Below are 22,443 nucleotides of genomic sequence, written 5' to 3'. Positions count from 1 at the left end.
GGACCCAAGTACTTCAGTCACCACCTGCTGCCTCCAGGGGTGCATCAGCAGGATGCTGGATAGCAACCGGCGGTGAGACTTGATTCCAGGCACTCCGACAAGGGATGCAGGCATCCCAAGCAGTGGCTTAACCCACTGTGACACAACATTCACCCCAGATAAAACTGCCCTTATCTGTTTAACAGATTCATATTCAGTGTGTATTATTATAATTAAAGTGTATGTACATGTGTGTATATGTGTTTAAACAGACAACTACGGGGATTTTTTTTATTGAAAAAATTCAGTGATGTTCATAGCTTCATATAACAATGCCAGAAATTCCATTAGCAAAACAATTAGTAAAAGAGCATATCCGCTGCAAAAATTAAAGACTATTCTCAGGAAATTCGCGCTGAGTCAGTGAGTCCTGAGGTCGCTGCAGCTGCAGTTCCAGAGCGCTGCTCTCTCCTTGGCTACAGCACGCTTCTCAGGCCATTCGACTTCTGTCAAAGCCGTCACCGACATCTCAGAGTTTTTAGGAGAAAACCCACACAAAATTAACTGCACGCATTGCCTAGTAAGTGAGACCATTTCTGATGTGCCTGCAATGAGTAGCATGTGTGGAGTTGTTTGTTGTTTCTTTTATTCTTTGAATTAAGCTCATTGGAAATTTTAAGAGGAAAGAAAAGTCAGCTATCTATTCTCCTGATTTTAATTAAGCAATTTTTGCCAATTCTGCAATCACTGTAAAGAACTTCTCTGGAGCTGGCTGCTGATTTAAGACATTGGAAGATCATGGTAAGCAGCGTATCTTCCAGTCACATGGTGGTAAATCTGCAAGGTAAAACAGAGTTTAGCTAATTAATAATTATCACATAATTACACATATCAGTTAACAATTATCCTATCACGTAACAATGAACATTTTCAATTAGCGTTTCATTTTAAAACCTCACTAGCAGTGTCTCTGTAGCTTTCTCCACCCAACCTCCTTCTTGTGGAGGCACACTTGGAAGGAGGCAGAGGTTTGGATCTGATGAGATCAACCACATGACTTTTCATCTTGAGCTCCTCTCAATCTGACTTTCCAATTTCTTTCTCAGAAACACCTGCCAGTGTATCCCCAGGGCAATGGGTTATTACTTACCTGCCTCTCGATGTCGGAAAGCAGACTGCTGGCACCTATTCGAAAGAGTTCAGGCGTCAGCCACTCATCTCCCAGCTCCTCCTTGACAAGAGAGAGCCAAGCAAGGGAATCCTTTGCACTGCGGATGCCTCCTGCTGGCTTGAAGCCTATCTAAAAGAGCAGGTGACAGAACATTTATTGTTATTGGATTGCTATGGAAAATGGTACTGTGTACAGAGTCTTCATTCTCTCTCCAGTTCCAGTCTTTTTTGCTTCATCCAGAATAACAGTGTAGGTCACTGACTGTTGAGGAGATGAACTGGGGAAGGTGAAGTTATCAAGTTCCACCCCTTTTGCCCTTGTCCTCTCATCTGTGGGTCTCTATGGTAACCAGTGTCATGGTACCCAACAGGTCCACCTGCCTGGCTAGCTGCCCACAGGTCTGTTATGCAACTGTTTGGCTCAGGGCCATGATTGTCTGTAAACTCATATATATATATATATATATATATATATCGGGGGAGGGGGGTTGTGGAGGATAGTTAGGTGTGGCTGTTTGTGGATGAGTGTGGACACGCACATGTGGCTACGTGTGGAGGTGTACAGATGTCTTTGTTTTTTTTGTTTTTTTGTTTTTTTTTTTACCAAGATTTAATGTACATTTATTCTTAACACGTGGAACATATAGTATAAAGATTTCATACTGAATAAATGATATTCATTAAGCCAAAAAAGGAAAAAAAGGAGGAATTTACATCAAGTTTTAGCTACATTGTTGAAATACAAATATGCAGATTTTATCACTGAAAAAATCTCAATTGTGTTTCTTCATCAGGAACTTCAACTGAACCTAGAACTTTTTCACACCTCGATTAGAAAGAAAACAAAACAAAACAAAAACCCAGAAAATAATAAACTATAAGTTGATTGGCTGCTGAGACAGCAAGGACTTTTTACAGAGACCTGTACAGCATCGCGCCAAGAAGGGCGATGTCTGGCAAGAGATTAAATAGCTGTGTCTCGCTTTGTGCAGGTCACCAACTTGTTAACTCGTCATACTAGAAAGGGGCAGCCAGCAGGGGACCAACCTGTGGGGATCCAAGGGTATGTGCAATGTACAACGTCATATATATACACACGTGGCAGCATGGCCGCTGCAGCTAAAGGTTAAAACCAGTTCTAAGAGGTGATCTCGGGGTTATTCATACAATCGAGGAGGAGAGAAAGAGGTCAGGGTGTTGTAGGTTCACACATGATACTTTGGGGGAAAAGCCTTTTTTTTTTTTTCTCCTCAACGTTTAACTAAAAACATTTTTAAAAACTACAGCTTGCTGCTGACCCAGCGTTTCTCTCGTTTCCGTGTGAGACATTATTATTACAGTATGTTTACAGTATCAGGTGTACAGTACAGTACATGAAAGGGTCTACACTCTACTGCACAGGCCTCTCCAGTGAACAGTCTGTACAGATGTCTTTGTGTGTGTGTCTGCCGCCATGGATGCAAAGGTGGGTATCTCCTTGTGGCCCCACTGCTGTCAAGGGACCAGTGGCTGTCCCTTGAGAATTTCTCATCACCACTGTGAGAAAAGGAGATACAAAGCCACAAAGGGCTCCGAGTTGTTCTCTGACTCATCGGAATCCAAATCTTCTTTCCCTGGGCACTAAGCCCCCTTATACAGTGACTGACATCCACTTATACTATAAAGTGACTTTTCCAAGATTAATGGGAAGAATGTCACTGCTTCTAAGGAGACACTAATGAGGGTTAGCAACCCTCATTAACATCTCACTTACTGGGAAATCACAAACATTCACCATGTACCCTGGAACTGTGGACCTGGGATGAACAAGAAAGGTGTCAATAAACAGGAAAATGTATCACAAGAGCTCGTTTGTTGGAATTTTCTACAAGTAAGACTGTACGGTCACCTTTCAACCTTTGCGAAGGCGTTCAAAACACATACACATGTATTTAAATTCAAAAGACTGAATCAGTGAGGCCACAGGTTCACCCTAAGCAAACTGGCAGCAACCCTGTGAAAAGCATTGACGGCTGTTTTCATCAAGTTCATTGCAGGATTTACTCTGAAGTTGTAGGGGCCCAGTTATATACAAGACAGGCAGATCAAGTATGTAAACACAGCAGGACAAAGTGGTAGAGGAGTTCTTCAGACTTCACAGTCTTTTTGGTTTGACCATAAAATAACCCAATTCAGCCAGTATCTGATGTTTATAGACGACATTCCTGGATCCATTAGAAAGGGAAAAATACAGTGCATATACAGTAAAGCCTTGATTATCTGGATTTCTTTGTTCCAGGAACTTGACTATTCAATAGAGTAGAGCATCTATAATTGGGAAGTTGAAACAACAACCCACAGCCCTAGTATTAAAGTTCACACGTTTTATAACTCAGAGCTGATCTTCCAAAGAAAGCACCAGCAAGAGGCGATTTTGCTAGCAGGATGCTAGAGAGGTTACACAACAAATGAACAGTCTTACAATTAACCCAAGCAAGAAACTTTAAGAGTTAACCTGAGGGGCCGGCGCCGTGGCTCACTTGGTTAATCCTCCGCCTGCGGCGCCGGCATCCTATATGGGCACCGGGTTCTAGCCCCAGTCTCTGCTGTGGCCCGGAAAGGTAGTGGAGGATGGCCCAAGTGCTTGGGCGCCTGCACCCGCATGGGAGACCAGGAGGAAGCACCTGGCTCCTGGCTTCAGATCGGCGCAGTGCACCGGCCGTGGCAGCCATTTGGGGGGTGAACCAATGGAAGGAAGACCTTTCTCTCTCTCTCTCTCACTAACTCTGCCTGTCAAAAAAAAAAAAAAAGAGTTAACCTGAACTCTGCTATTCCCTGGCTATATCACACCCAATCAATGGTCAACACCTGTCAATCCTACCTCCTCAGTTTCTGCATCTCCCACATATCCACCTTCCTCTCTACCCTCCCTTATCATTTCAGTTTGGACCCACATCAGTTCTCACATGGAGCATCAGTAAGACTCCTAACTGGTTTCCCTGCCTCAGTCACACAACATCACACAGCTAAGCAGCTGTGCCATGCTTCTAACCATATCTGCTATTCCCCTGGAACCCAAGTTACGCCTCTGCAAGGCAGCAGAAGGGGATAAGGAAGATGAGGTTATTTGTGGAGAAGAGGCCCCCCGAAAAATCAATTAGCTGATATTAGCATACATGTTAATCACAAGAGCATTTTGTCAATTAGGCAGTGCTTCATATAGATTTTCTATGTAGTTCAGTTTGTGTCAGCAAGTCTGTTTGGCAATGTTTCCAAAGAGAAGTTCTAACATGAGTTTATCCTTTTTTTATTAAGGGAGAGAATATGGAAAACATAAATCTATAATGAAATCAGTAATGAAATATTAAACCTCTGCTTCTCAGGAGGGACACTAATCATGTTCGGGAAGGCGAGCTATCACAGTTTTAAAACACCACTTAAATCAATGAGGTTGAAACTTTACAGTCTAAGGGATGCCCAGGCAACCGGTCAACAACATAATAGGCTGTGCCTGATTTGGACCCTTCTTTTTGAAGTTAAATGTGATTCAATGACTATGACTTGACACACACCCTGCCTCTTTCTTAATGAAACTGTGGAAAGGCAAGGCACTGGGTACAGCAGTTGTAGTTAAGATGCTGCTTGAGATGCCAGCATCCCAGATCAGAGTGCCGGGTTCAAGTCCCAGCTCTGCTTTTGATTCCAGCATCCTGCTAATGTGCACTCTGGGAGGTAGCAGGTTACGGTTCTAGTACTTGGGTCTCTGTCCCTCATGTGGCAGACCAAGATTGCATTCCAGGTTCCTGGCTTTGATCAGACCCAGTCCTGACTGTTGTAGGCACGTGGGGAGTAAACCAACAGACCGAAGATATCTCTTTCTGTTTTTGTCTCTCTACCTTTTGAAAACAAACAAACCAAACTTGGATGGACTTTATTAGCTGAGGGAAGAATCAACATAATTAGAAGGAACTGAAAGACTACAAAGTGTCCCTTCCCCTGTACCTGTTCCAGGACACTGAGCACTAAAAACCTGAATTGAAATTCTTTGCTGGTTGTTGAACAGCTATCCTGGGAACAGACTTGCTCCTTTTTGTATTCATGACATCTAACTCTGGTGAGCATGGCACATGGTTGACGACTCAGTAAATGTTTATTAAGAACAATACAGGATTGGGCCCCATGGACAAGTTTTAATCTTGAAAGTCGAACTGATGAAGCCCAGATAACCAAACATAGCCTAGGTCCACAGTTGCCAGAGATGTGGGCCCAGGCATCTGTAGGTCTAAAAAATGTCACATTGAACTTCAGTGTTCTGCAGAGAATGAGAACCAGTAGTCCAGTGAATGGCAGTCATTTCAATGGAAGGACCAATGATGGATTTCTCATGTTTTTATTTTTACATAATCTAAAAAGATTTATTTATCTGAAAGGTAGAGTGACGGAGAGGGAGAATGAGAGGGAGAGAGAGAGAGAGAGAGCTTCCATTGCTGGTTCACTCCCCAAATGGCTACAATGGCAGGGGCTGGACCACATGGAAGCCAGGACCCAGGAATTCCATCAGGGTATTCCTGGGTGAGAGTAGCAGGGGTCCAGGGACTTGGAACATCCTCTGCTGCTTTGCCAGGCAGATTAGCAGCGAGCTGGATCAGAAGTAGAGAAGCAGGGACTCAAACTGGTGCTCTGATATGGAATGCCAGTGTTGTCAGACCCAGATTTTTCATCTTCAAAATAATAATTTTTCTAACTTCTTTAGATCTTTGCAGAAAGACTGACAAGTACAGGTTACTCAAGTTGTGTTGGCGTTCCTATGTAGGTTACAACAGACACCCTATTTGTACTTAAGAAGAGGAAGCTATTCTAGGGGAGAAAATTCTGGAAGATGTTTATTTCATCTCTAAAGAAGTGCATCACAAAACAAAAATTTCCTTTTCCAAAATAAACTGAATCTACAGTTATATATAAAGTCATCACTTTCACTGCAAAGGATTAAAGGCCTTTTTTTGGGGGTTTCTGTTCAGCAAAAATCAAGATTGGTTTTAAAATACGGCTTTCAGGAAGGGAAGGTCTCATTAAACCATAAAACACACACACACACATACACACACACACATACACGCACACCCCATTCCCTCCAATGAGTTAAAAAAAAAAATCCCTTGAGGTAATTTGCAGCTAAACAAGCAACTTCAAGTGAAAGGAAAATCCAAACTCATTTAAAAAAAACACTTCATACACATTTTTCCTTTTAACTTCATATGTTTCAGAAATATGTATTATTTTTCAAAAAGCTGACAAAAGCTGGTCTCTACCCTCCTCAGCTTTACAGTGTTCCAAAGAGCACATCCAACCGGCATAAAACGCCAAAATGGATATTTAATTCAAGAGCTATATAACGTCTAGCTACCTTTTCCCTGCTGTTTCACAGCATTTCATTATTTTGTTTAATAAGTTCATCTCCTCGAGAATTTTCTCTTCACCTCATATTATTAAAAGTAATAAGTTTTTCTGGACCGGGGGTTTCCCAACAGAAAAACCAATTTATGTGTGTCCTTCAATAATGACAGGAAAAGATTATTTCCCATTATATTGCATACTTTTCATATCACCACCACAGCTTATCATTCAATAAATGTTACTCTGCAATTCTTTCCATTCCTCAAGGAAGTTTAATTTCTGCATTAACCTGTTTTCGCCAGCCAACGCCTTGCCAGAATGCCTCTGTGTTGCGGCAGAATTAGTTCGTTAAAGAACCTATTTAGGAATCTCTTGTCAGTGATAAAATTGTCTTCGGTTAATAAAAGGACATAACGTGAGTTTACATCTTGATCACACATACTTACTCCCACACTCACACTCACTTTCTGTTAATCGCACATTTTTCTCCATAAATGTGTTCTTTTACAATGAAAGGTAAATTAAACATTTATCTTAATAAAGGTAACTCATTCACACCTTCTGCATAGAAAGACAGTTATCGTGGTGGCTGTAACTGGTATTATAAATAACATTATCTTACTCTCAAGGAAGATTTGCTGGCAATAATATATACCTTGTTTCCAGTTTTCCAGAAGAAATCTCTAATGGCCCGTAGCATTACTATAGCTACCGGGAAGGTGGCATTTACTGTCTCTTTCCCAGTAGAGGTCTTAATAAAATCTGCTCCTAAAACAAAAAGAAGAAAAATTCCATGTTAATTAATTAAAAACTTATTTTCTGCACTTCTGAATCAGTGAAGAAATAAGTTGTACAGATTGTTTTTCCAGAGGAACACAACTTTATTTTTTATTAATTATTTGAAAAACTAAAACTAAAATCTCCCTTTAAAATAATTCTGTCCAGACATCTTACTCCCAAATGGGTTAAATTAGGTCCCAAATGGATTTCTCACTGACCTTTAATCTTCCTGCCTCCATATTTCCACACCACAAATTAAAATAATCAAATTGGTTTACTTAATGCATAATTGAGATGAATAAAAACAATTTTATGCCTTGTGCTCAAAGTTATATATCATTTTACTATGACACTGGAGTACCTACTCATTTCCCCCTCATTTCCTCATATTTGACAGAAAGCACACAGCACAGTTGGTAAAACACAAAAAGGGTCACCATTAGCTGCTTTTTAATGCATTTTTCAGTAATGGAAGCGCTATGTCTTTCAACCAGTTCAAGATTTTCATAAACGACACCATCTCTTTCATACTCTGCAAATATTTTGAACAATTTCCTCCTCTCAAATATATCTTAAACCTACTAATGTAGTTTCACAACATAGGAGCAGTACAAAGAGACAATGAAGGGACACTATTTTTTAAGATCCACTGAGTGCTATGTGCAGTCTATCAAATATCTGGGCCCTTTGCAAGTATTAACTCAGTCAATCCTTATAGCAACTGCAGAAGCAATGTACTAAGATGGCCTCCATTTGTAAAAAGGAGCTTGAAGCACAGAAAAATTACTTGCTTGAAAGAAATAAGTCACAGTAAATGGAGGAGGTGGAATTTTAACCAAAACAATCTAGTTTAATTTATGTTACTTGTAGTGTTCCCAAGAAATAGCTAGGTAGAGAATCCACCTTTCATGTGGTTACCTAGCCTCCAAATATTCACACCAGGACCATGGGCAGGCAGCGTGGACAACACCAGGGGGATTCTTAAAAATGCAGACTCTCAGGCCCTAATCAGCTCAACTGAAGCAGAGTCTAACATAAAAACAGTTTCTAGGTGATTTGTGTGCAAATTCATGGTTCCAAGTCCATAGAACCAAATATAAAACTAATCTCTGAGATTCCCCCGAGGTTCCTCAAGGAAATGGGAGATAGAATTTGAAAAAAAAAAAAAAAAGTGGCCAAAAAAACTAAGTTCCCTCTTAGTTTTGGTTGGAAAAAACACTGCTACAACCATTCTGTGAACGGAGAGGCTCTAATAGAAACACAAGCACACTAGGAGTAAGGAGTGTGGAAAATACAAAAGCTAATAATCAAGCCTGTGCCCTCAAAACCACATATTCTACATGCATGTAGAGATGAAACATGAACCCTAGGTAATTCTGAGTCAGAAGTCAGGAGATCTGGTTTCTAGCTATGGCTCTGACAGTCATCTTCCTCATTTCATCTCTTTACTTTTCTCATTTATAAAATAGATCAACAAAGCTCCTACTTGCTTCACAATGTCACACAAAGCATCAAAAGAGAGAATCTATGTGAAAGCACTTGGAAAACAGTAAAGTAATATTATAACATAAATAAAGCAATCTGGGTAGAGTCACAATCAGTAAAAATACCAGAAAAATTCTGATACATCAGAGCCGTACACTGAAAGCCTTCTTTCCTTTGAGTTTGTACAACGACTGGGAGAAATGGAGATAAGGCTACCACACAATCTACAAACATTTGCTGAGTGCTTACTATGTGCCAGACTCCATTCTAGATGCTGAGAAGAGAGCAATACACAAAACAAAGTTCTTGCCCTTGTGAGCAGATTTTCTAGAAGAAAAAGACAATGTACACACACACACACACACACACACACACAAATAAATGTCAAATGGAGGTAAGTTCTATGAAGAAAAATGATGTAATGTGATGAGATAGTGACTGAGTTGGGGAGGGGAATAGTAAACAATCATCAGAACAGCATCTCTGATTAGTGAAATTCAAATACAGATTGAATGAAGGGAATCTAAGCAAACTAAGCAAAGAGAATCTCAAGTGCCAAGGTTTTTTAAATACCAACACTAAGATCATGAACGAATGAATTACTGAACAGACTACTGAATTGTTCCCTGGCTTCTACAACCTCAGAAGTAAGACAAAGGCAAGCAATCAGAGCCTCCACGTAGATGCTAAGGTGAGGGGAACATGCCCAGAGATTTCACCATGAGACCAAGATGTGTTTTCCTAAGATGTAACATTATCTTTTGATTCACTCGAAGGTTTTTGTGTGTGTTACTGAATATCTTCTAAAGTTTTGTAAGCACCTTAGGAAAGAAGATTATTAAAAGATCAAAGCTATATTTGGAGGACTAAAAAAAGGCATGGTCACTTAAAAAAGCATCGAAAGTTAACCAAAGGAGTCTGAAGGCAGAGTAAGGGTGGACTCTCTTCCTCACATATTGAGGAGCAAAACATAGCCAGTAGTAGTCCAGGAGCAACGACAGCGGCCCATACATTTGTTTACATATTGAAAGAGCTCCAAGTGGTCAAAGCTGGGACCATTTGAACAACAAAATAGGTAGTATGGGATTACAAACACAAATAGAAAGTAAGTATCTTCAAGTGTGTATGGCATAAATAAATTAAGGTAAATTAAATTTTTTTAAAATAATGTTTACGCCCCATATGCCCCTAATATTACCATCTTACATTAGTGCAGTGCATTCGTCACAATTAAGGAACCAATGCTGCTATAATTAAGAACACCTACACTTCAGATTTCCTTAGTTTTACTCAGCCCAATCCCATCAAGGGTACTATGATTGTTACATCCCTAAAGATTCTTCTTGGCTGCGACAGCTGCTTAGAGTTTCCTTATTTTTAAGATTTATTTAGGCCGGCGCCGTGGCTCAATAGGCTAATCCTCCACCTTGCGGCGCCGGCACACCGGGTTCTAGTCCCGGTCGGGGCGCCGGATTCTGTCCCGGTTGCCCCTCTTCCAGGCCAGCTCTCTGCTATGGCCAGGGAGTGCAGTGGAGGATGGCCCAGGTGCTTGGGCCCTGCACCCCATGGGAGACCAGGAAAAGCACCTGGCTCCTGGCTCCTGCCATCGGATCAGCGCGGTGCGCCGGCTGCAGCGGCGGCCATTGGAGGGTGAACCAACGGCAAAGGAAGACCTTTCTCTCTGTCTCTCTCTCTCACTGTCCACTCTGCCTGTCAAAAATAAAAAAAAAAAAAAAAAAAGATTTATTTATTTATTTGAACAGCAGAATTACAGAGAGGCAGAGGCAGAGAGAGAGAGAAAATCTTTCATTTGCTGGTTTACTCCCTAGATAGCCACAACGGCCGAAACTGCGCCGACCTGAAGCTAGGATACAGGAGCTTCTTCCTGCTATCCCACATGGGTGCAGGGGTCCAAGGACTTGGGCCATCTTCTACCGCTTTCCCAGGCCATAACAGAGAGCTGGATTGGAAGTGAGCGGCCAGGACTCGAACCGGCATCCATATGGGATACTGGCACTGCAAGCGGCAGTTTTACCTGCTCTGCCACAGTGCCACTCCCAGGTGTTTCCTTATTTTGATGATCTTGACAGCATTGAAAGTATTAGTTAGGTATTTTGTAGGACGTACTCAACGCGGATTTTTCTGATGCTTTTCTCATGACCTAACTGGGGTTACTGGTTTAGGGAAGATCACAAGGGTCAAGTGTCATTTTTATCCTAACCTATTAAGGGTACACAAGATCAAACTGATTTACCACTGTTGATGTTGACTTTCAGCAATTAGCTGAGGTAATATTTTTTTTTCTACTGGAAAGAAAATCTTTATCCCACTTTCCATACAGTACTCTTTGGAAACAGGTTATAATGTGAATCCCATATTTAAGAAGTGGGAACCTACAATCTACTCCCACAAACAGAGAGTAATTGCATACAATAATACACAATTTTTTACCTGGGAGATTTGTTTCTTTACCACTTTTTAATTCACCATAATTTATTTATGCCATACACACTTGAAGATACTTACTTTATATTTGTGTTTGTAATCTCATACTATCTATTTTGTTGTGCAAATAGTCCCAACTTTGACCATTCAGAGCTCTTTCAATGAATGCGAGTTCGTAAGGCTCCATACTCTCACCAGGTGTTGCTAGTTTCTGGATTTTAGCAAATCTCATAGATGTGCATTTAGCTCCAGTATGTATTTTTGTTATATTCATACTCAACCATTTCATTTTGGCGTACCTTTATATATTTTGTTTTCTAAATTTCAGGAGTGGATGTTTAGTCTAATGGTTAAGATGACCATATCCCATGCCAGAGTACCTGAGTTTAATTCTTGGCTCCATCTCCTTGATTTAGTTTCTCAACAATGCAGAACCTGGAACAGTGGAGATGACTCAAGTAACTGGGTTCTTGCTGACCAGTAGGAGACTTAAATTTTGTTTGTAGTTCTTGGCTTTGGTTGTAGACCAGCTATAGCCATTGTGGGCATTTTGGAAGTGAACCAGCAGTCTCTAACTCTCAAATATATAACAAAAAAATAAAGTTTTCTTTAGTCCAAAATATCAGTAGTTTCTTCTTTGATTCACGTGTCATTTAGGAGAGTGTTTGATTTCTAAACATTTGGGGATTTTTCAGGTATGTTTTTTTCTTTGATCTATATCTTTTAAATCTGTTAAGGTGTGTTTCATGGGCTAGAATGTGGCCTATCTTGGTTAATGTTCCATGTGAACTTGAATATGTATTCTGCTGTTGATGGAGATTTCTTTAAATGTCAATTTGATAATGTTGAATGATTGTGTTGTTCAGGTCAACTATATCCTTGCTATTCTTCTGCCTGTCTGAGCTATCAGTTACTGAAAGAAGAAAGTATCTAGCTATGACAGATATTTGTCTACTTCTCTTTTCAGTACTATCAGATTTTGTCTCACATATTTTAGTGCTGTGTTGTCAACTGCACACATAGTTAGTATTATTATATCTTCTTGGAGAAATGACCCTTTTATCACTATGTAATACCCCTTTTTATCCCTGATAATGTTTCTTCTTCTGAAGTTGACTTTGTCTGAAATTAATAGTTATTCCTGCTTTACTTTCCAATTCTTCACTTTTAACCTTTTATGTCTTTACCTTTAAAATTAGATTCTTATAGGCAATATACATTAGGGCCTTGTTTTTTCATAATCTTTTAATTGATGTGTTTAGATCATTAATACTTAAACTGATTATTGATTTAGTGGGATTAACATCTCCCATATTAGAACTTTTTACTTGCTGCAATTTTTATTTATTCATTTACTTGAGAGACACAGAGAGAAAGAGCAAGCTCCCAACTGCTCTTACTCCTCAAATGTCCATAACACTTTGGCATTGACCAGGTCAAAGTCAGGAGGTGGAACTCAATTCAGGTCTCTCATGTGGGTGGTAGAGCCCCAAATACCTGGGCCTTCAGCATTGCTTTCCAGGATGCCCAACAGCAGGAAGGTGAAATTGGGACTGGTGCTTGGACTTGAACCAAGGCACTCTATATGGGAGGTGGGTTCCTTAACTGCTGGGTGAAATGTCTGCCCCTTCTTCTTGTTGTTTTGCTATTTTCTGCATCTCTTTTTTTGCTTTCTCTGGATTTAACTGAACATTTTATATAATTCCATTTTATCAATTATACTTTTTGTACATTTTTAGTGACTTCCTAGAGTTTTCAGTATATATTTTTAGCTAGTCTAAGTCTGTCTTCAAATAGTATTAGAACCACACCCACTACGCAAGTATTATAGATACCTTTTAACAAAATATTCTTAGTTTCTGTCTCTTGTCCCTTGTAACATGGCTGTCATACATTTTACTTATTCATATGGTACTATCACTCAACAAATTGTTATGTGATTACTTTAAGCAATTACCTTTTGAAGCAATTAAGACAGAAAAATAACTTATTTTTATTCTCCATTTATTTCTTTTCTGATACTCTTCCTTTTTTTAAAATGTAGATTATAGATTCTGATCTATATCATTGTCTTTCTCATTGAAGAATTTAACATTTTGAACTTTACTAACAATGAACTGTTTGATCTTGTTAGAGTTCTTTCAATTTTGAAGGATAATTTCACTGGATCTACAATTCTAGGTTGTTGGTTTTTTTTTTTTTTTTTTTTCCTTAAACACTTTAAACATTTCACATCCTCATCTCTTGTTGACATGGCTTCTGATGAGAAGTCCACCATGGTTATTTTCTTTTTCTTCAAAAGTAAGGTTTAAAAGGTTTTTAAAAGCAGATTTTCTAAGTGTCTTGGTTTTCTTCAATTTGCCTATGACATTTCTAGGTACAATTTTTTTTTTTTTTTGACAGATAAAGTTAGACAGTGAGAGAGAGAGAGAGAGAGACAGAGAGAAAGGTCTTCCTATCATTGGTTCACCCACCAAATGGCCACTATGGCTGGAGCTACGCCAATCCGAAGCCAGGAGCCAGGTGCTTCCTCCTGGTCTCCCATGTGGCTGCAGGGGCCCAAGCACTTGGGCCATCCTCCACTGCCCTCCTGGGCCACAGCAGAGAGCTGGACTGGAAGAGGAGCAACCGGGACTAGAACTGGTGCCCATATGGGATGCCGGCGCCACAGGCAGAGGATTCACCAAGCATGCCATGGTGCCGGCCCCGCTAGGTACAAATTTTTAAAATCTTTATCCTACTGGGTGCTCTCAGTTACTTAGATTTATGGTTTTGTATATGCTATTAATTTTGGAAAGTTCTTGGTGATTATTACTTCAAGTATGTTGTCTGTCTTATGTTCTATTTCTTCTTCTGCTGGTATCCCACTTACACACGTGTTAATACCTCTCTAAGACAGTCTCATTTTTTTTTTTTTATGTTCTCTTCTCCCCGCATTATTCTTATGCTCTTTAGCTTTCAGCTCAGGAAGTTTTTGTGTACCTCCTTCATAGTTGCTGATTTAGGTGCAGTGTAATAATGGGTCCATCAAAGACATTCTTCATTTTGGTTACAATGCTTTTTATTTCTAATATTTCCTTTTGACCCTTTCTTAAGAGTGTCCTGGGGTAGGCGCTGTGGCATAGCAGGTAAAGCCACTGCTTGCAGTGCTGGCATCCCATATGGGCGCTGGTTTGAGTTCCAGCTGCTCCACTTCTGATCCAGCTCTCTGCTATGGCCTGGGGAAGCAGTGTAAGATGGCCCAAGTCCTTGGGCCCCTGCACCGGCAGGGAGACCCAGAGGAGGCTTCTGGCTCTTGGCTTCGGATTGCTGCAGCTCTGGCTACTGCATGCAATTGGGGTGTGAACCAGCAGATGGAAGACCTCTCTCTCTCTCTCTCTCTCTCTCTCTGTCTCTCCTCTCTCTAACTCTGACTTTCAAATAAATAATAAATAAATCTTTAAAAAAGGTTTCCCTTCTGATTATACTACCTATTTTTCCTGTTATCTATTTTTCCAGTATATCCATGAACATACAAGTCATAAATTCTGTTAGACAATTACAAAACCTCTGTCATATCTGAATCTGGTTCTGATGTCTCTTTTTGCTCTATAGACTGGATTTTTCTTTCCTTGATTTTAAGCATTCATAATTTTTTGTTAAAATCTACATATGACATCTTGGGTAACAGTAATTGAAATAAAAACCTCAGTATGAAGTTCTATGTTAACTTGGCTAGGAGATGGACTGTATTTAATGTAAGAGATGGACTGTATTTAATGTTTGGTGTGGCTATGGATGCCACATTCCTCAAATCCCTTGTATCTTTTTTTTTTTTTAAATTATTTTTTGACAGACAGAGTTAGACAGTGAGAGAGACAGAGAGAGGTTATAGACAGTGTGAGAGAGACAAAGAGAAAGGTCTTCATTCCGTTGATTCACTCCCCTAACGGCCGCTACGGCCAGCACTGCGCCAATCCAAAGCCAGGAGCGGGGTGCTTTCTCCAGGTCTCCCATGCGGGTGCAGGGACCCAAGCACTTGGGCCATCCTCTGCTGCCCTCCCAGGCCACAGCAGAGAGCTGGACTGGAAGAGGAGCAACTGGGACTAGAACCCGGGGTACCGGTGCCACAGGCGGAGGATTAAACAAGTGAGCCACGGCGCCGGCCTGTATTATTGTTTTTGATCTCCCTTGTCTCTTCATGCTTCTCTAAAATTCTCAAAAGACTATGTCCTTTATTCTGTCAGCTGGAATCCAGTGTTGTTAAACTATGTTGGAGCTATGCTGGTGTGGCTCTAATGAAGGGGTGGGGGGAGAAGTATTCTGTAGTCTTCTGACTAGCTCTCTCTTTGTAGATCTTTGCTGTAAGGTTCACAAATGTTTCTTACCTTTGCTCTCCCACTTAGGTGAGGCAGGAAAATGAGAGGAGAAATAATCTTGTCCCAAATGAGATAAGACCCTGGAGCGCAGGCATTATTATGGAGAACATTCTGGGCATACTCACAATGATTATCTTCCCCTTCCTCTGCCAGAGCCAGGAAGGGACCTTTCTTTTTGTCTCTGTGACTACCTGTTGGGTTCCCAGAGGCTAAAACCCACAAATAAGTGGGAGCCACACTCAGCCTTCCTTAATTTGTCAAAATTACCATTTAAGTGGTCCTACTAGCTTTTGGCTCTGATAGCTTCTGCTTCAGGTAAGCAGGTCTCAATTTTGACCCTCAGGTTTCTCCTTCCTCTCCAGATTTCAAAGTGACGTTTTCTCTTATGACTTCCACTCTTTGACAGACCTAAGAAAAGTTACGGATTTTCAGTTTATTCAGCTTTTTCTTCCTCTAAGGGCTGACAACTTCCCAATTCCATTTATATCAAGGCTGAAACTGGAACTCCTTAAACATCAAGCCTAACCTTTACTGTCTGGAAATCAAGTAGGGGTTCAACTAAGAATAAATATGTTATTTAAGGTGTTTTGGGTATACACCAAGGATTAGGGTTAGCAAGAATTGGAAAGGTTCAGAGACACCCCCTTTAGCTAGAATAAATAGGAAGGCTTCTTGGGCCAGGTGGAATTTCTTATAGACCTTGGAGGTGAGATAAAATTGAAAGCTGGGCTGGCACTGGGGAAGAGCTGTACCATCAGTGGAAACACCAAAAGCATCAGAAGTCTAAGGTACATCGAGCGATAATGAATTAAGGAGTCTCTGATGGGCTGGGGGGGGGGGTACTTGATAGACTAAGACCTCCCTCAGGAAAATATCACAGAGGACACTTGAATCTGCAAACACTGGGGCTCTGTTCTTTAGACACGAGAAATCAGTGTTTTAAGATGCTCCGTGTACCTTCTATGATTAGATGTGTTGAGAAGGACAATTGAGAGGCAGGAACCACAAAAAAGATGAAAAATAGTTCAGATCTGCAGGCAATGGCCTTTTTTTAAATTCAGGAACAACACCTACCCTTAATCAAACAAAACACAGTCACATACCAGTTTACAACAGAGATATGCTTTGAGAAATATGTCGCTTAGCGATTTCATCACTGTGTGGAAATCACAGCATGCACTTTTAGAAACCAACATGGGATAGGTAGGTCAGTAAATGTGACCAGTGCAATCAAGGTCTGATCTGATTTCATCATCATTTAAAAAATTATCTATTATTTTCCACTTTATGTTTCTGTGTGGAAGCAAACTGTTGAAATCTTTACTTAATGTATGCTAAACTGATATTCTGTAGATAGAGAGAATCAAAAATGAATCTTGATGTGAATGGAAGGGGGGAGGGAGTGGGAGAGGGGAGGGTTGCGGGTGGGAGGGACGTTATGGGGGGGGGGAAGCCATTGTAATCCATAGCTGTACTTTGGAAATTTATATTCATTAAATAAAAGTTAAAAAAAAAAAAGAAAGGAATTGCTGTGCCATAAGGACGTGCAAATCCTCAAATCTACTGAACAAACAAAGCCAAGAAAAAAAAAAAAGGAGATGTAGTCAACACAAGCTGCCTGAGACTGGTGTAACAAGGTACACTGGTTTTCCAGTGAACTTTCTTATAAGTAGAAGGAATGGTCTCTACAATAACAATAAAACATACAGCAACTACATAACCAGGTAATGTAGTGGTTTATTATCATTATCAAGTATCACGTACATTACACAGTTGTATGCACTACACTTTTATATGACTCATAGCACAGTGGGTTTGGTTACACCAGCATCACCACAAAAGCATGAGTAATGCATTGCACACACTCTGAAAACTACAACTGCTTCAATGCCATCAGGCAGTAGAAATTTCTCCATCCCGTATAATCTTATGGGACCACTGTCATATATGTGGTCTGTCACTGACCAAAATGTTATACGGAACATGACTGTTAATTTTTAGAAAGTACATTAGCACGTTACTATTGTCAAAAGAACAATGGATTTTCCAGTGGGACTAGGGAGGCACACACTTTTGTTTAACTTCTCATTTTAATATAGCTTCCTCTGCCCTCTACTAAAACAAAATCACCTTAGAGAAATAAATGCTACATTCTGAATTACCAACACCATGGAGAGCTACAGACTCTCTGCCGAGCTCATGTAAATCCAACATTAACCAAGCTTACCTCTGCTCAGCTGGGGGAAAAACCTTATGAGAAAATATCTCACAATTAAAATAGCTATCCATACAAATGTTCTTTCATCAGTGCCCATAATTTCAATGAAACAACTAAATAGGAGATTAAAGGCCTGAAAAAGTCAAAAGTAACACATTAAATAGATTAGTATTCAACTGTGCTTAGTTGAAATGAAAATTAATAATATATTTATAATATTTTTTTTTTATTTTCCTAATTTGAAATCTTTAGCACAATACTTTTTTTGTGGTCTGAAGCTACTCAAAGCTTTTCTAAGGCCTATAATTACAAGTCTCCATGGTACAGTTTCATTAAAAACTTTCATTAAACAACAGCTGCCCTTGTATATGGTCTTCTAATCAATTTGGTCAAACAGAATGACTTCTAATCAGCTGTTGATAAAAATAGAAGATGAAATTTTAATTCTAATAGATTAACCACAAACTCAAGACAGTCTTCAAAATCCATCTAGCTCTATTCTCCAGTGGATTTAATGACTATTCAGCAACTCATTACTAAATAGAACAAGATGAACATTTTCCAGTTCATTAAAGAAATGTACTATGTATTTTTGCATTGTCCTCATGATTCGTTACAGGGAGTCTTAATTACAAGATAATGGATAATGGTTATTAAATGCAGACTGCAGTAATGAAGCTCTATTCATTTGCGAACCTCAGAGACTGCAAAAAGAGGAAAATAAAATTACTAGCTTCAAAAGATTAACGGATCAAATTATTATTCAATTTTGAAAATCTCATTCAGACTTCATAGAAACAAGAAGAGATTAAAAACTAGTATTAAGACCAAAGTAGTACATTTAAAAAAATAATATCTTAAGGCTATTACTGCATAATAAGCTTCAGATGTGATTATTAGAAAAACATATAGCTAACAATGGGAAGCATACATTTTTATTTCTTGAACAAATCTTATTTATGATATAGGAAGTTATTGGTAAGATCTTAAAAAGAGTCTTGGTGAACATGGAAGATACATGCTACTATGCTATAAAAGAACAGCACAATGGAAGGTATTAACATTTTATACTTCAGTAATGAAAAATAGGATTTAAAATCAACTGCTACTTGAGAAAGCTTGTCATTAAGTGGAATTCATGCCAACCCTATAATAAGAGCTCATGGGCACATTATTCATTAGCACTGTGTTTTCTATCACTCTCTAAGAAATTACCGATTAAAGTTAGCAAGAGAGTTTTGTATGGTAATTCTGACACTAATTTATACTTGCAATTTGCAATGAGACACCTTTTTTTTAATAAACAAAGCATGCAAAAATATGAAGCCCCAAATTATAACAGGGTCTTTGATATTGTATTTTTTGGCTCAACACAGCTTGAAATAATTTAGGGTGAGATATAAAGATCCAGTGTCATCGATGAAGAAATGTCTAGAGCCAGGAGAGAAACAGAAAACCCCTGTGGAGGTTATCAACGTGGAGCTAATACTCTCTCTGGAGACAACTATTCCACAAAAACACACGTATTGATCCAGGGATAAGAGCTACTCATGTGAGAAAGAGGAGGCATATCTTCTGAGAGGAAGAAGAAAATCATCAGAGATAAATAAATAAATAAATAAATAAATAGTAAACACTTGCTTTTTCCAGTCCTTTCCTTCAATGTGAAAAGTGAGCTACAAAAATCCTTCTCCCTGGGCCTGTCCATCAGATGAGCAAAGCAACAGAGCCTCATAATTAAGCAGGAAGGCATATTCAAGCAGAATGGCGATCAGAAAGCAATCATAATTTCAGGGTAAGAAAATATCTCCAATACCCCAAGGGTAAGATTAGCTCATGATAACCACATTCCTTGCAATGGCCTTCCCTTCGATAAAAATAAAGATGTGGCCATTTAAAATAATGCAAAACAGTGTGATTCAAATGGAATACAAGGTAGGGACTCTGACTTTATAATATTTGGTAATTGACAGTGGTGTCCCGGGGAGAATATTCTAAACAATTATGCTAACCATTCAAAGCAATGCTGTAGAATTGCTAGGTGCAAGCAAGTGCCCTTGAGTTATACCTAATAGGCCAGAGGTTCTCTTTCACTTCTAAAATTTAAGTTGTTCAAAATGAACTTTATTGTTGAGTAATATTTTTTTTTACAGGCAGAGTGGACAGTGAGAGAGAGAGAGACAGAGAGAAAGGTCTTCCTTTGCGCTGGTTCACCCTCCAATGGCCGCCGCTGCAGCCGGCGCACCGCGCTGATCCGAAGGCAGGAGCCAGGTACTTTTCCTGGTCTCCCATGGGGTGCAGGGCCCAAGCACTTGGGCCATCCTCCACTGCACTCCCTGGCCACAGCAGAGAGCTGGCCTGGAAGAGGGGCAACCGGGACAGAATCCGGCGCCCCGACCGGGACTAGAACCCAGTGCGCCGGTGCTGCAAGGTGGAGGATTAGCCTAGTGAGCCGCGGTGCTGGCCTCAAAATGAACTTTAGACCTGCAACAGTGCTGGAAAGGAGTTACGAGTCCATGCAAACAACTCCTATTTTAGTGTGGGCTTCAACTGTTTGATCTAAGTGTTGTTTTTTTTTTTTTTTTAAGATTTATTTTATTTATGTTTGAAAGAGTTACAGAGAGAAGTAGAAAGAGAGGGAGAGAGAGAAAGGGAGAGGAAGAGAGAGAGGGAGAGAGAGAGAGAATCTTCCATCACTGGTTCACTTCCCAAATAGCCCCAACAGCTTCAGCTGAGCCAATCCAAAGCCAGGAGCTTTCTGCAGGTCTCCCATGTGGGTGCAGGGTCTCGAGCACCTGGGCCATCTTCCGCTGCTTTCCCACATGCATTACAGGGAGCTGGATTGGAAGTGGAGCAGCTGGGACTTGAACCAGTGCCCATATGGGATTCCAGCGCTGCAGACTGGGGCTTTAACCCACTGTGCAACAGCACCAGCCCCTTGTTTGTTTTTATTTGGAAAAAAGAACAGGATTATTTAATTCATATACTTACAGGGCCACCTGGTCAGCATTCTAGGCTGCAAGTCCCCAAACACAATGTCTCCTATGTATTCTCATGGGCTCTCCTAAGAGATGTTACACTTCTCAGGTCTCCCTTCTCCACATCCCCTGCCTGCTCTTAACTAAGGTTGACCAAGAAGACGAGTTGTAGGGAAAGGAATCCTAGAAGACTGGTAATGTGTAAATACAGGACTCTGGAGTTAGACAGTGTTAATGCCACACATCTATGTGAATATGCTAAAAACTCCTGCAGTGCACATGCTGAAGGGTGAGCTTTGCACATAAATTATATCTCAAGTAAGTGCACATGTGTGCACACACACACACACACACACACACAGAGGAGTTAATTCACCAGGGAAAAAGGAGGCAAATAAAGTTAAACTAGGTAGAATGATCAACTGGCTGACAACAGGAAGCATACATAATCATCTCCACCTTCACCCCTTTTTCTGAACTCATATCTTAAGGGTGTTCTTAGCCTTCTCTGTAAGTAGTCTCTCAAATACAACACCCATGTTCTAGGCCTCCTCTGTGATCACCATGTGGTTACCTCCTGATGCTGCTTCACCTGGTAGAGAAGACTGTCCAGAGCATTAATGTTGAAGGAAACTAATTCAATATATTTATAATTACAGTTCCTTAAAGAGATATTTTTCTTTATTTTTTTTTATTTTTTATTTTTTTTTATTTTTTATTTTTTTTTATTTTTCTGACAGGCAGAGTGGACAGTGAGAGAGAGAGACAGAGAGAGAAAGGTCTTCCTTTGCCGTTGGTTCACCCTCCAATGGCCGCCGCTGCAGCCGGCGCACCGCGCTGATCCGATGGCAGGAGCCAGGAGCCAGGTGCTTTTCCTGGTCTCCCATGGGGTGCAGGGCCCAAGCACCTGGGCCATCCTCCACTGCACTCCCTGGCCATAGCAGAGAGCTGGCCTGGAAGAGGGGCAACCGGGACAGAATCCGGCGCCCCAACCGGGACTAGAACCCGGTGTGCCGGCGCCGCAAGGTGGAGGATTAGCCTATTGAGCCGCGGCGCTGGCCCTTAAAGAGATATTTTAAGAGTGGTTTCAGCCGGCGCCGCGGCTCAATAGGCTAATCCTCCACCTGTGGCGCCGGCACACCGGGTTCTAGTCCCGGTCGGGGAGCCAGATTCTGTCCCGGTCGCTCCTCTTCCTGTCCAGCTCCCTGCTGTGGCCCGGGAAGGCAGTGGAGGATGGCCCAAGTCCTTGGGCCCTGTACTCCATGGGAGACAAGAAGCACCTGGCTCCTGGCTTTGGATCAACGCAGCACGCCGGCCGCAGCGGCCGTTGAGGGAGTAAACCAACTGAAAAGGAAGGCCTTTCTCTCTGTCTCTCTCACTGTCCATTCTGCCTGTCAAAAAAATAAAAAAAAATTAAAAAAAAAAAGAGTGGTTTCAACATTGAGAACTTCACCCAGATTTTTGGTCATCAGGAATTTTAGGCAAGTTTAATGATGCCAACTAGTAATTAGTGATCTATACCGTGAACTGTGTAAGGCTACACACTTACTAGAGGTGGCCAGTGAGCATTTGAAATGTGGTTATTCCAAAGTGAGATGTGCTATAAGTGCTAAATACACACAGGGTTTTGAGAATAATAGCAAAAAAAATGTAAAAC

At 40.6% G+C, this 22,443-nt stretch overlaps 1 protein-coding gene across 2 annotated transcripts in view; it reads right to left on the bottom strand.

The window, feature by feature from the left end:
• Window positions 1–256: 256 nt before the first annotated feature.
• The window catches only part of DERA (deoxyribose-phosphate aldolase), a 122,417-nt gene continuing 100,230 nt past the window's right edge, over window positions 257–22,443 (bottom strand). For both annotated transcript variants that reach the window (XM_002712636.5, XM_051850797.2), the window contains 3 exons: window positions 7,178–7,290; window positions 1,130–1,279; window positions 257–816 (listed from right to left, as the gene is read on the bottom strand). In XM_002712636.5, the coding sequence (XP_002712682.1) occupies window positions 760–816; window positions 1,130–1,279; window positions 7,178–7,290 (320 nt within the window). In that variant the 3' untranslated portion in view covers window positions 257–759. The remainder of the gene's footprint in view (window positions 817–1,129; window positions 1,280–7,177; window positions 7,291–22,443) is intronic.

Source organism: Oryctolagus cuniculus, chromosome 9, assembly GCF_964237555.1.
Source record: "Oryctolagus cuniculus chromosome 9, mOryCun1.1, whole genome shotgun sequence".
Taxonomy (NCBI): domain Eukaryota; kingdom Metazoa; phylum Chordata; class Mammalia; order Lagomorpha; family Leporidae; genus Oryctolagus; species Oryctolagus cuniculus.
Note: the sequence above shows the minus strand (reverse complement) of the source record. Positions and strands in the feature narration are given on the sequence as shown.